Here is a 12,248-nt window from a genome sequence, read left to right on the forward strand (position 1 = left end):
CGCCCACGTGTTTGTGGTGATGCAGGCGTGAACACACCTACTGCCCTGCCAGTTGTATAAAGTGCAGTGTGTACAATTATACACGGTGCATAATACTCGAAAATGACAATAGAAGACTATGCTGCTAGATTATGTGTTTTCCATGCTATACTTTTCATAGTTATTTCAGAGTGTACTCTTTCTACTTGTTAAAAAGGTTTGTTGTAAAACATGGGAGCTGTTACACCAGCAACAGTATCATCCATCTTGTGTTTACTGCGTCCCTGATCATTCATTTTCTCTTGTGCTTGATTTAATCGCGTGTTGTTTTGCTCATCATGACCCCTAAGCATTGGCATGAAGATGAAATCGCCTACATATCCCAATTGCTAAAAGACAAATGGCTGCATCACTACCTCTGATCTCCATCCCTGTTCTTCAGGAAAATATCTGACTGGTCCCCCTTTGTCATGACAGCTGTATATTCTATCTCAGCCCTTCTTTTTTTATTTACTGAGTTTACTGAGGTGACACTGGTTATTAAAATGATATGTTTCAGGGGTATAATTCGACAATACATCACCTCTATATGTATTGTGTGTTTACCACCCCAAGTCAAGTTTTCTTCCACCGCCATTTATCTCCCCTTGACACTCTCTGACCTGCTCCCAATCCCCTTTCCCTCTGGTGATCACCATACCGTTGTCTATCTATGAGGTTTTTTCTCTCTTTTTTTTCTTAATTCCCTCAACCTTTTTACCCAGCCTCCCTCCCCTCCTTGCTCTGACTGATGTCAGTCTGTTCTATGCATCTATGAGTCTGTTTCGTTTGTTAAGTTTATTTTGTTCATCAGATACCACATGTAAGTGAGATCATACGGTATTGCCTTTATCTGACTGGCTAACTTTACTCAGCAAAATACTCTCTAGGTCCCGCGCTGTCCCAAGAGGGAATGTTTCCTTTTATTTCAGCCCTTCTTGATTCATGCCTTTCTTAATCGAGCTTTGTTGACATGGTCCCAAACTCATCAACTCCTCTTCTCTCCTCCTGGCAAAACTCCCAAATCCTGAGTGAATGGGAACCCTTCCTGGGGCACAGCAGAATATGCGGACATCGCTGGAGAAAAGTCACCCGGCACAGTGATTAGTAATTGCATAACACCAAAGTCGGTAGCTCCATACTGCCCAGTAGCCCACTAGATTTTTCTAACAAGCCTGTTTTCTCCCCTCTGCAGCACTCTGGACACCTTCTCCATTCATTCTCTAAGTCTCCAACGCACCCCCGTCCTCTTCGGACCCCTTGAATTTTTACATTTCACCTTGAAGAAAGCCTCCAACAAGAAATCCCTATTCTTTCTGCCATTAAAACCTACATGTTTATCTACTGTGCATCCTTCTCTCTGTCTCTTTTCTTGAAACAAAGGAGGAAATGCTTCGTTTCCTATCAGGGACCTTCCCTTCACTTGTGCTGGGCACCTTCTCTCACCCCCCTTTCTCAGTACCCTCACTCCTGACGTAAAGGTGCTGCCTCCTGAATCTGCATCCTCTCCTTCTAGAATAGAGTCTTCTCATCAGTATTTAAACATGGTCTGGTCTCTCCCCTACAAACCTCCTCCCAAAAGCCCTCCTCCATTGAACCACACACACCCTTTCAGTAGCTCAACTTTTTAAAAACAATTGCTATACCCACTGTCTCCACTTATCTCCCCTCCTCCCCTTCCCTTCACCCTCTCTCCTCACCCCTGCATAGAACGGCTAAATCCAACACATGCTTTTCAACCTCCCTTCCTTTTACCTGACTTTGCAGCAGCCTCTCACTCTGAGGACCATTATCTCCCCCAAATCATCCTCTTCTCTGGGCGCTGTGCCATTTTTCTCTACTTCTCTTATCACAAAGCACTCTCTTTGCCCATTTTGCTAATCAACCCCTAAAAATTAGAGTTACTCATGGCTCAGCCCTCAGTCTTACTTGTCTCCCGCACTCTGATTTTATACCCAGGAGACCCAACTCATCTTCGTGGCTTAGGTATACCATTTACAGGCCCCTGACTACAGATCTTGTATTTCATCCAGGCCGCTGTACCCAACGGCCTACCCCTGACCCCTCCATGTGTGTATCTCAGAGGCATCTAGAACGCCATTCAAATGTCTCATCCTCCACATCTGTACCTATTCCTGTATCTTCCATCTGTACAAACAGTACCTCTATGAACCCAGCTACTTGTGCCAGAGACCCTTACCCCTCCCTCCTTTCTCCTTCCACACCCAATCCATCCCAAGTCCCCTGACTGCTCTCAAGGTGCATGGACTCGATCAACTCCATTTTATTTTCACAACCATCACCTTAGTCTAAACCATTACCGTCTTTCACGGTCTGTTTTTAATATCACCTTACTCACTATTTTCACTTTCCCCCTGAAGCCTACCCCTGCCACAGCATTTTGAAAAAGCTTAAACTCCCAACCTTGCTCTGTTTTTCTTCTGGGGATTTATCGCTTAGCATAAGGCTTCAATGTACACGTTAATAAGCAAACACAACCACATGCTAATTGATATACTATTTATAATATTTTATAGATATAATACAAGGAGGCTTAGGAAAAACAGCTGCTTTGACATGCAAAAGACAAGACAGGGAGGATACACTCTGGGAATACTCTGTTACAGTTACGCATCCAAGTTCTAATGCATTTCCCCTTGAGCCTCTTAGTATATGCAAGTAAAGAAAACACTGTTTAAATAATAAATTAGACAGACCCCATTACTTTGGATGTTAACCCCGGGCATGGGGTCACTCCCAACCAACACAGCAACTGAAGTTGGCAGAGAGAAGGAAATGCCTTTTCAAGCCCGTGACCATGCTTGCCCGAGGTAAGAGTATGTCCAGGAAAAAGGCAGATACTTATTTCATTTGAAGAGCAGCATTACTCCCTGCTTGGGGCCTTAAAGGAGCTTTTAAGTGTCCTGTGAATGGTGATGCAAACTTTAAAGGTCCTCCTATCTGCAGCTGAAGACTACTTGCCCAAAAAATGCAGGTCAGTTGGGAAAGTACACAGTCCTGTGGGAATAAAATGTCTAGCACTCACAGAGATATCACTGATTATAACAGATGGCCTTTATTATTTGACTTTAAGAAATGCATTAAGTAGAATAATCTCTTTGCTTTCTGCTTTTTCCTACCAGATAATAAGTGGTTTTATACCTAACAGAGAGATAGATATGGTTTCCAGAATCCCAAAGACAATTAGATATAATGAGCATATAATTAGAATGGTGGGTTCCTAACTCTGATTCATCTTCACTCCACATAAATCTTGGCCCCTTCAAGTGTAACGATGTTTCCAGATCATTAGCTGCAGACCCCTGGTCCTATACACTAAGGCTGTGATGCAGACAGTCATGTTGAAAAATAGTTTTACAGTATCTTCAGTAGTCCTATCTTGCAACATTCTGAAAGAAGCTGTTTCTGATTTATCTACTATGAAAATTAAAACCTGTACTGAAGATTTTAATTTAATATTTTGTCCAAGTAAATTTAGTTAAATAAAAGAAAGCTTACTTTCTTACTTATTTAAAGGGAAAAAAATAACAATAGATAGAAATTTATTGCATACACACAAATCACAGAGCAGCCATTTTACCTGGTGAACTCCAGGACATTGAGCAATTCGTACCTCTCCTCTTGGCCCAGCTATGAAGAAAAGGAAAACAAGGGTACATCAAGGTGGAAATAGCTTTGGCTTCTTGAAAATAAACCTTAGTCATGAAAAAATTTTTAAAAGATTTTATTTGTTTATTTTTAGAAAGGGAGGGAGAGAGGGAGAGAAACATCCACGTGAGAAACATCAGTCGGCTGCCTCTCGTATGCGCCTGGACCAGGGACCAAATCTGCACCTCAGACATGTGCCCTGACCAGGAATCCAACCAGCGACCTTCCCATCAGGGTAGTCATGAAATTTTAATGTAAAAAAATGTCAATACCAACAAATCGTTCCTTTTCAAATACATCATCTTTTATTGAACTTACTTTCAGGTTAAGGAGGAAGATTGGGCATTTACATTAAATTTTCATCCTTCCTAATGCCCCCCTACAATGACAGCAAACCTTGAAAGAAAGAGCTTTGTAATGGCAGGAAAATAAGAAAAGAGAAAACAGCACCAAACATTTGAAAAGAGATCAATGAGTGGTATCTTACTTAGCAAGACACAGGAAGGTCAAATGCTGCCATAGCCGTGGAAAAGCTGGGAACCAACCGGACTGCACCACACCACCCTTAAAAGGCGTAAGGAAGTGAAATGCCTGATAGCTCTAGAATTGGGAGGTGGAAGGGGGACCTAAACTGGGGAAGGCTGGGTACCAGCTAGCAGAAAAGCAGCCCTCAGCACTGGTCCTTCCTGCACGTTGGTGGAAGACCAGAGCTAAAACGGAAGCTCTTCTGTCTAGAAGCTGACTGGCCCAGCTGAAGGTACGCAGGGTTCTACTGACGCTAACTGCTGCCCCAAGGCCCAACCCACTTAGCTCCCAATGATGTGGCAACCAGATCCCCCCAGGCAGAAATTGCAAGGTTACTTTCTGGGGAGTCCAACGTGCCCAAGAAAAGCCCCAGAGGTACAGATATCACAACTCCCCACAGTAATGCTACCAAACCACCCTCCCAGGAAGCTCACTGTTGACACCCTTGCATGTTCAGACTGCTACCTCGACTTCCAAGCCCCTGTCTATTTTTCTTTTTTCTTTTTTTAAGATTCCATTGATTTATTTATAGAGAGAGCGGAAGGGAGGGAGGGAGAGAAACATTGATGTTAAAGGGAAACATTGCTTGGTTGCATCTCGTGTGTGGCCTAACCAAGGACTGAACCTGCCATCTGGGCACGTACTCTGACTGGGAATCGAACCAACCGAGCCACACCGATCGGCGCAACTTCCTCATTTTTAACCAAGAGAATCCCAAGATGAATAGACATCTAGGGAAAGCTGCTGACAAAACACAGATACTCAAAACAGATGGAGCAAAGCAGTTTGGAGGAAAGAGAATTCAAAAGCACAACTTGGTGTCGGCCCATGGAGTTTAGGTTCCGGATTTCCTGATGGGCATGGGCTGGTGAGCAGGCCCTGGAAGCCCCTTCATTTGGTTTCAACAGGAGGCCGAGTGGTCAGCCATATGCTCCATAGGTGGCATTTTCTGTTCTGTCATTGGAGTTGCACTGCTGTGGCTTCCTGATGGCCTAAAACTGTTTGTGGCACTTTATGCCCTTGAAAATATTGCTGCATTAGTGAGCATATGCTTTTTAATGGGATCCATGAAGAACCTGCTTTAAACAATAAGCTTGCTTGTATCTATTCTTAATGTTTTTGTGATTAATATTTATACCTCGTGTGCTGCCCTTAGGCGGCATAGGAGGAGACTGGCCTTACTATTCAACACATTGCAGTTCTTGTCAAAGACCTGGTATAGTCTATCATTTACCAAATACAAGGCTCATTTCTCCTAAGTAGAAAATGAGAAACTTTGAGAAAAAACATTTAAAAGTCAATTTTAATTTTTGGTGAAGAATATACTTTTCCCCAAATGATAAGCACCACAAGAAACAAACAAAAACCCAACCACAGGGATAGTTTAATCATTTCATACTCTGGTAAAAACTACTGTTGAATTAAATTGTTATGTTTGCAAATTTCTTATTACTTTTTGTAAATTTCTCTTTAAATAAAAACTTCAAAAAAACCTATCATCATTCCTCTCAGAGAATATAATATGACATGCATGAAACAAAAATAGGATACTATTTAAAAAAATCAAAAGGACAAAAGAAACTCTAGAAATCAAAAACATGATAGCAGAAATAAAAAAAATATCAATAGAAAGGTAAGAAGACAAAGCTGAGGAAAACTTCCAAAAAGTAGAACAAAAAGGCAAAGACCTGAAAAGCAGGAGAGGAAAGTTAAAAGATCAGTTCAAGGATTCTAAAGAGAGAACAGAGAAAAAAGAAGGACAGCAAGTGGAATCATTCAAGAAAATATTCCCCAACTGAAGGGCAGCACATCAATTCCCAAATGGAAAAGGTTCACCCAGTGCTTAGTACAATGTATCAAAATATTCCCATGAAGGCACACGATAATAAAATTTCAAACTTTTAGAACAAAGAAGATCCTACAACCTTCTGGAGACAGAAGGGGGTGGGGGGCAAGTCACAGAAGATGTGGAATCACAAAGGGTTCCGATTTCTCCACTAGATGTACTGGAAGCTAGAAGATTGTGCAGCAATCATAATTCCTAAGGAGAATGACTTCCACCCTCGAACTGTATTTTCAGCCAGATTCTCAATTATTAAGCATAATGGTAGAGTAAAAAAGGTTTAGACTTGAAAGGACTAATAAATGAACTAATAAATAATTTCCCACGTACCACTTCTCAGGAAGCCACTGAAGAATGTGTTCCACAAAAACAGAAGAGTAAACCAAGAACAAGGAAGACATGGGATTTAGGAAACAGAAGACCTAACACAGAATAAAGGTAAAGGAAGCCCCCAGGAAGATAGGACAGTGATTCCAGGGTGACAACGGTAAGACCGTGGACTGTCAACTGGGACACGGTAGAGCCTGAGAGGCAGGAGCTGGGTTTGCCAAGGGTTGTCACTACTGCATCCTCTGCTTCTGTGACGGCTTTTAAGTGGGTGAAAATCACAGAATAGGTGTTCCATCAGAACAAGGGAGTTCACTGAGAAAGAAGATTTGGGGCATAGGAAATAGTCCTAAATGCGAGAAAATCGACAGGAATTTCAGATGCCATGGAAGCAGGCCTGAGAATGAAACTGGCCCAGGCCGGGGAGAACAGAGGGCTTCAAGTAGGGTGTCTCAAGGAGGGAATCGCTAAGTACAGATTATCTGGTAAAGGCATACGGAGAAGGTACGGAGACAATTACTAATAGGTAGAAGAAAATTAAGCAACTGAAAAAATACAGGGATTCATCTTTAAAAAGTAAAAATAAATTATTTTCAGGAAGTAAGTGTATGTCAGGAAAACAAAATTAAAACAAGGAAATAATCACGAAATACAGCAATGTTCAGCTATGAATATCGCTATAGGCATTAATCATGTAAATACTAAATAGTGATTCTTTAACAAGACACAATTTGTATATAATAAAATATATATTCCTTAAATGTATAGTTCAATGAAAACTGTACAGTTTGACAAAGGCATACGTGGTGAAACCACCGCCCCCGTCAAGATACAGAATATTCTCATCGCCCCTAAGTCCCTGTGCACTCTCCTCCCTGACCCTGAGGCAGCGGCTCTTCTGAATTTTATCACCACAAATCACTTTTGCATGATCTCGAGCGGCATGTAAATGAACTTAAAGAGTAGGCACTCTTGTGTGCCTGTTTTTTTTTTTGTTTGTTTGTTTGCTCAACATGTTTTTGAGATGTATCCATAATACTGATGAATCAATAATTCACTCCTTTTTTATCATTCAGATATTCTATGGTTTTGAGTGTATCACAATCTGTTTATCCATTGTTCTATTCGTGGCCATTTGGTTTGTGTCCAGTTTCTGGTTACTGTGAATAAACCTGCTATGAACATTCCATTAGACATTTGTTTTGTGGACATAAGCTTTAATTTTTCCTGGTTAACAATGACTAAAATTGCTGGGCCAGGTCCAAGGTTATCTGTATTAGAAAACTCTGAGTTTTTCCAAAGGGATTGCATCAGGTTACATGCACACTAGCAATACCTAGGTGCTCTGCTTGGTCTATATTTTCATTAACGTTTGGTGCAATGTTTTTAATTTTTAATTTTAGCTTTTTTGGTGGAATGTAGTGATGTCTCTTTGTGATTTTAATTTGCATTTCCTTGATGACTAACAGTGTTTTTTCATGTGTTCATGGGCCATTCATATATCTTCTTTGGAGAAATGTCTGTTTAACTCTTTTCCTATTTTCTAAACTGAATCTGAATACTTGTTTAAACAAAAATTGTAATATAATTATAATCATATTGGGAAGGGATGTTGAACCAGGAGAGAAAAATCCTCATTTAACATAAGAGAGTCAGTAGACATGTCTGCAATTTAAGAATCAAAACATATATAATCAATCACATATATTTTTGAAAACATGAGACATATAAATGCCTGATGAAAGAGTTAAAGAACAGAAAGTAGTTGCTTCTGGAGAGGGGAACTGGAGGAGAGAAGTTCTATTTTATCATGAGCCTTTTGGTATAATTTTATCTTTGAAGCTACACTTATGTTTACTTTGATAAACAAAAGACTTGGAAATAAATAACTTACTGAATCTATAATCACTGAGTCAGGTGTTCGTCCAGTGAAAACAAAATTCAGTTGCTTGGCTGCTCTGACCAAGGCTCCCTCATCTGTTTTGGGAAAGCAGAAGAAAGCAAATATGTGGTGAAATAAAAATTACCCCCAATACAAAAGAAATAATTACTGTAATACAACTTGCTGTTCAATTTTTAAAGAATTAAAATTATTTTTATTCTGGCTCCTGTTATTGCAATCCATTTCTTTTAAAATTATATGACAACGACAAAGGAATGGGTAGAATAGTCTGAACAAGCTGAGATACCCAGAGACCCCAGAATCATAGTTCTGAAGGTTAAGTCTCACTCTTATTCATACACAAGAAGGAACATTTACAGGCACTCCTTGGCCCAGCCTATTTTCTAGAAAACCTTTCTCAAAATGAATGATACAAAACTGCCTCCTTATATTTTATGTTTTTCCTCCTAAAACATTCATTGTAGAAAAACTGTACTACTAACTGAGACTCCAATTTAAACGGATATAAAATAATCAATTATTTATTCTCTCATGTATTAGCGTCATCACCATGTTACATCAAACCTTCCTGTTGCTCTGGGCAGGACGCGAGATAAGGGTGCATTCTCTGAGTTTCTATCCCAACAATATGAGATGTAACATTTCTCATACTTACAAGGAACTTGGTACAGTCTATAAGGTTTGATACTGGTTTAGAATACAGTTCAAAATACTTTATAACAAAGTTCTCGAAAGGGTGTTCCTTCTTTCCTAAAATCTTACAATAATTGACTTGACTATACATCCAATTTTATGTTGAGAAAAGGTCTAAAATTAAGCCTAAGATTAAATACTGCAAACTGTACAAATGCATTATTTTATGGAATCCCTTCAAATATGTAAACTATCTTCATCCAAATAAATCCCAACAAGCTCCGTGATTATCATTCCCAAAGAAGGAAAGCAAGGTTGGTGTCCTAAAGTGTACATTCTTCAGGAAAACAGATCTTTTTCTTGTCTGTTAATGTGCAAAAAGTTTTCAACTAATTTTTTTTTGTAAAGAAGGGAGAACTCACTATGTGCATATAAAAAGTACTTTTCACTTCTGTGAATTTTGTTATTCAAATTTCCATATAATTATGCCATCTACCAAAAACTACATATTCAAAGTTTTATATTTTAACATATAAATATATCTAAACATGAAAACCAAGGCCTTTCTAATTAGTAAATACATTTTTTGTCTAAAAAACATAAGTAGGTTATTTTACTTTTTAAAGTAAATTGATTTTTTCTTGACAATCTCAAATTTCAGAACAATTTTCTACTGAAAAAATACATCACAATTGCTTCATTTGCACCTGGAGATGCTGCTTGATAAATAATCTTATCGCCTTCTCGCTCTGGTACTGCTGTGTGACAAACTGCCATCATTGTAAGAAATTCACATATTATAGGTGCCGTTGGCTGTAAGAAATAAACATGTTAGGCCTCTTCATTTAAACATTCTGACAGTAACAATAGCAATATTACTTCACGTCTATCAACAGTGTAGCTGTTAAATGTTGTGGGTGTGAGGTTATAGCTAAGAAGACAACATCTATTACAAAGAAAAAATATTTTTAACTAAAATTTTCAGTCTCACACTCTCTCATTGATTTCTAAACATTTATACAAGACAACTCCGTGATGTCAAGTAGAAATAGTACAGAAAAAAGGGGGATATGGTCAAACACTATGCTCATAAGACAGAAGAGAAATTCTACACTGTTCATTTACCTGCTCTAATTCCCAATCAGATATAAGTTTTAGGTGTCTCATCTGTGGCTCCGTCACTGTTTTGGGTTGGGTGATGGACGATGGCAGGCGACTCTTCTGTAATGCCTTGTCCTCCCTCTCTCCAAAAATGTCAACCTTAACCTGACTTGTTTTACCAAATAAAGAAACGATCGAGCAATTCCTATCTATAATGGGCTTGTATGGGCAGAGCTTGGTGTTTTTAGAAGAAAAGAAGCCAGATCTCTTAAATTAAATGTCTGCCTGGCTGGCTTCTGATGAAGAAAAATGTTATTCATAGTAATAAAGAAAAATATTTCTCTCTGTAGTTGGACAAAAAAACAAAACAATACAAAACAAAACAAAAAAGAAGTGAAGTGATTGAAAAACTGAATCAAACATTATTTGAGAGAACTGTTAAGGCTATGGCTGTAGAGAAAGGAGACATGGTTCCTGCCTTGGCGAAATTTTGACTTACGGGGAAAACAGAACACAGATAAAAAACATACAAATACTACTTATTTATAGAGTGAAAAAGGGCTACAGAGAAGAGCATATGCAAATACATGTAATGTGATTTGGGTGAGTTTGTGGTTGTTTTCAAGATAATGTTATATTGAGGCTGATGAGGTTTTTGCCTCATAAGAAACTGAGCAGCTAGTCTTCCACCATGCAGACACCAAAGATGACTGAAAGATCTTAAAGAAGGAAATAATGAACCATGTTTGAGAGCATAAAGGAAAGCTAACGTGAGAGCGAGGAGGGAGGAGTGGCTTCAACCGATATTCGTGACTTAGGCTGGGGCCAGATTGTGTAGCTTTGTAAGCTAAGCGGGAAGCCAGAGAGTGGTTTCAAGCAGGGCAGTGATGGCGCTTGATTTCTATTTGCATCACTGCAGTTGTCTTGTGCAGTCAGAATTGGGAGTAAAAAGGGGAACAAGGAGAATGGTTAGGAGGCATTACGGTAAACCACACATGGCATGCTGGTTGTCTGGACTCGGGTGGTGAAAGTGATAACGAAGTGAAGATGACATCCAGGATATATTCTAGAAGTCAGTATGGACAAGGACTTGGTGACTCTATTGATCTGGAGACAGAGGGACAAGGAGGTACCAAAAGCAACCCTGAAGTCCCTAGAAAGAGCAGTAAGATAGGTGATGGTGTAGCTTACTAACTAACCCAGAGAACACAGGGAAGAGGAGGTCTGGATCTAGGTTCTGTGGGTGCTGACGCTAATATTTTATTGAAGGCTCTCTTAAGAAAAAAGGATAACAAAAATACCCATATGAATATACTGTCAGAGCTCCACCTGGGGGCACAGGTGGTATGTTGTGGCAAATGAGTGTGAGTTCCAGTTTTCACATATTGAGCTCGAAGCAACTGTGTGTAAAAGTTCTGGGGTTTAAACTCCAAGAAACCCTATCATGTGATCTGATGAAATTTTAATGTGTCAATAACTTCATAAAGATGTCCACAGTTCTCACTGTATAGACTTTCACTGGCCTCTCATTTTGAGGCAGTAATTCATTTCTATAGATATTCTGAAATTATTAATAGTGAATCATTTCAAATAGGGTTCTAATATTATTTAACATGAAACATTTTGAAAAGATAGAATATTGATAATGATAATATTAAAACTAAACATCTAATAATTATGAATCAATGTTGACCAAGAAAAAAACAGCAATAGATTTTGGAATCTATTAAAAATAGTTATAAAAATAAAAAAACAAACATGGAAGATAATTCAGAGAAATGCTCATTAGTTTTTACTCATTAATTAGAATATAATGACTTTATGTCACTTACATGATTATTTTGGAGATTTTCCAGCAGTGATGAATCACTAAATGTTTTTTCATCTCCTAACTGTGAGCTCTGCCTAAAGAGGAAAAAAATGGAATGAACCTGATTTATTTATAGCAACTCACTGATATATTTGCAACTTTTAAAATATGTCATTAGGCCTGCAAACACACCTAATAGATTAAACATAATTTAGATTACATTACTGAATAAGTCATCACAGAGTTAATGATTAAATCATAATATGTTTTTATGCATTGTAAAATGTGACAGACTTATGTAGTATAATAAAAAATAGTATTTCATAGTTCATTTTCCTGGCATGAAATTATATTATAGTCACACGAAGTTTTAAAAAATTAATTTAAAAAAATGTAACAGAACTGCTTAAATGCCTGGA

The 12,248-nt window shown here is 38.6% G+C and overlaps 1 protein-coding gene across 3 annotated transcripts in view; it reads right to left on the reverse strand.

Moving 5' to 3' along the window:
* ATP8A1 (ATPase phospholipid transporting 8A1) overlaps positions 1 to 12,248 on the reverse strand; it is a 206,621-nt gene that overhangs the window by 104,840 nt on the left and 89,533 nt on the right. For all 3 annotated transcript variants that reach the window (XM_054582124.1, XM_054582126.1, XM_054582125.1), the window contains 4 exons: positions 11,852 to 11,924; positions 9,626 to 9,731; positions 8,277 to 8,359; positions 3,620 to 3,669 (listed from right to left, as the gene is read on the reverse strand). In XM_054582124.1, the coding sequence (XP_054438099.1) occupies positions 3,620 to 3,669; positions 8,277 to 8,359; positions 9,626 to 9,731; positions 11,852 to 11,924 (312 nt within the window). The remainder of the gene's footprint in view (positions 1 to 3,619; positions 3,670 to 8,276; positions 8,360 to 9,625; positions 9,732 to 11,851; positions 11,925 to 12,248) is intronic.

This window comes from Pteronotus mesoamericanus, unplaced genomic scaffold (assembly GCF_021234165.1).
Source record: "Pteronotus mesoamericanus isolate MK-2021 breed Mesoamerican mustached bat unplaced genomic scaffold, CSHL_Meso_final contig_68, whole genome shotgun sequence".
In the NCBI taxonomy this organism is placed as follows: domain Eukaryota; kingdom Metazoa; phylum Chordata; class Mammalia; order Chiroptera; family Mormoopidae; genus Pteronotus; species Pteronotus mesoamericanus.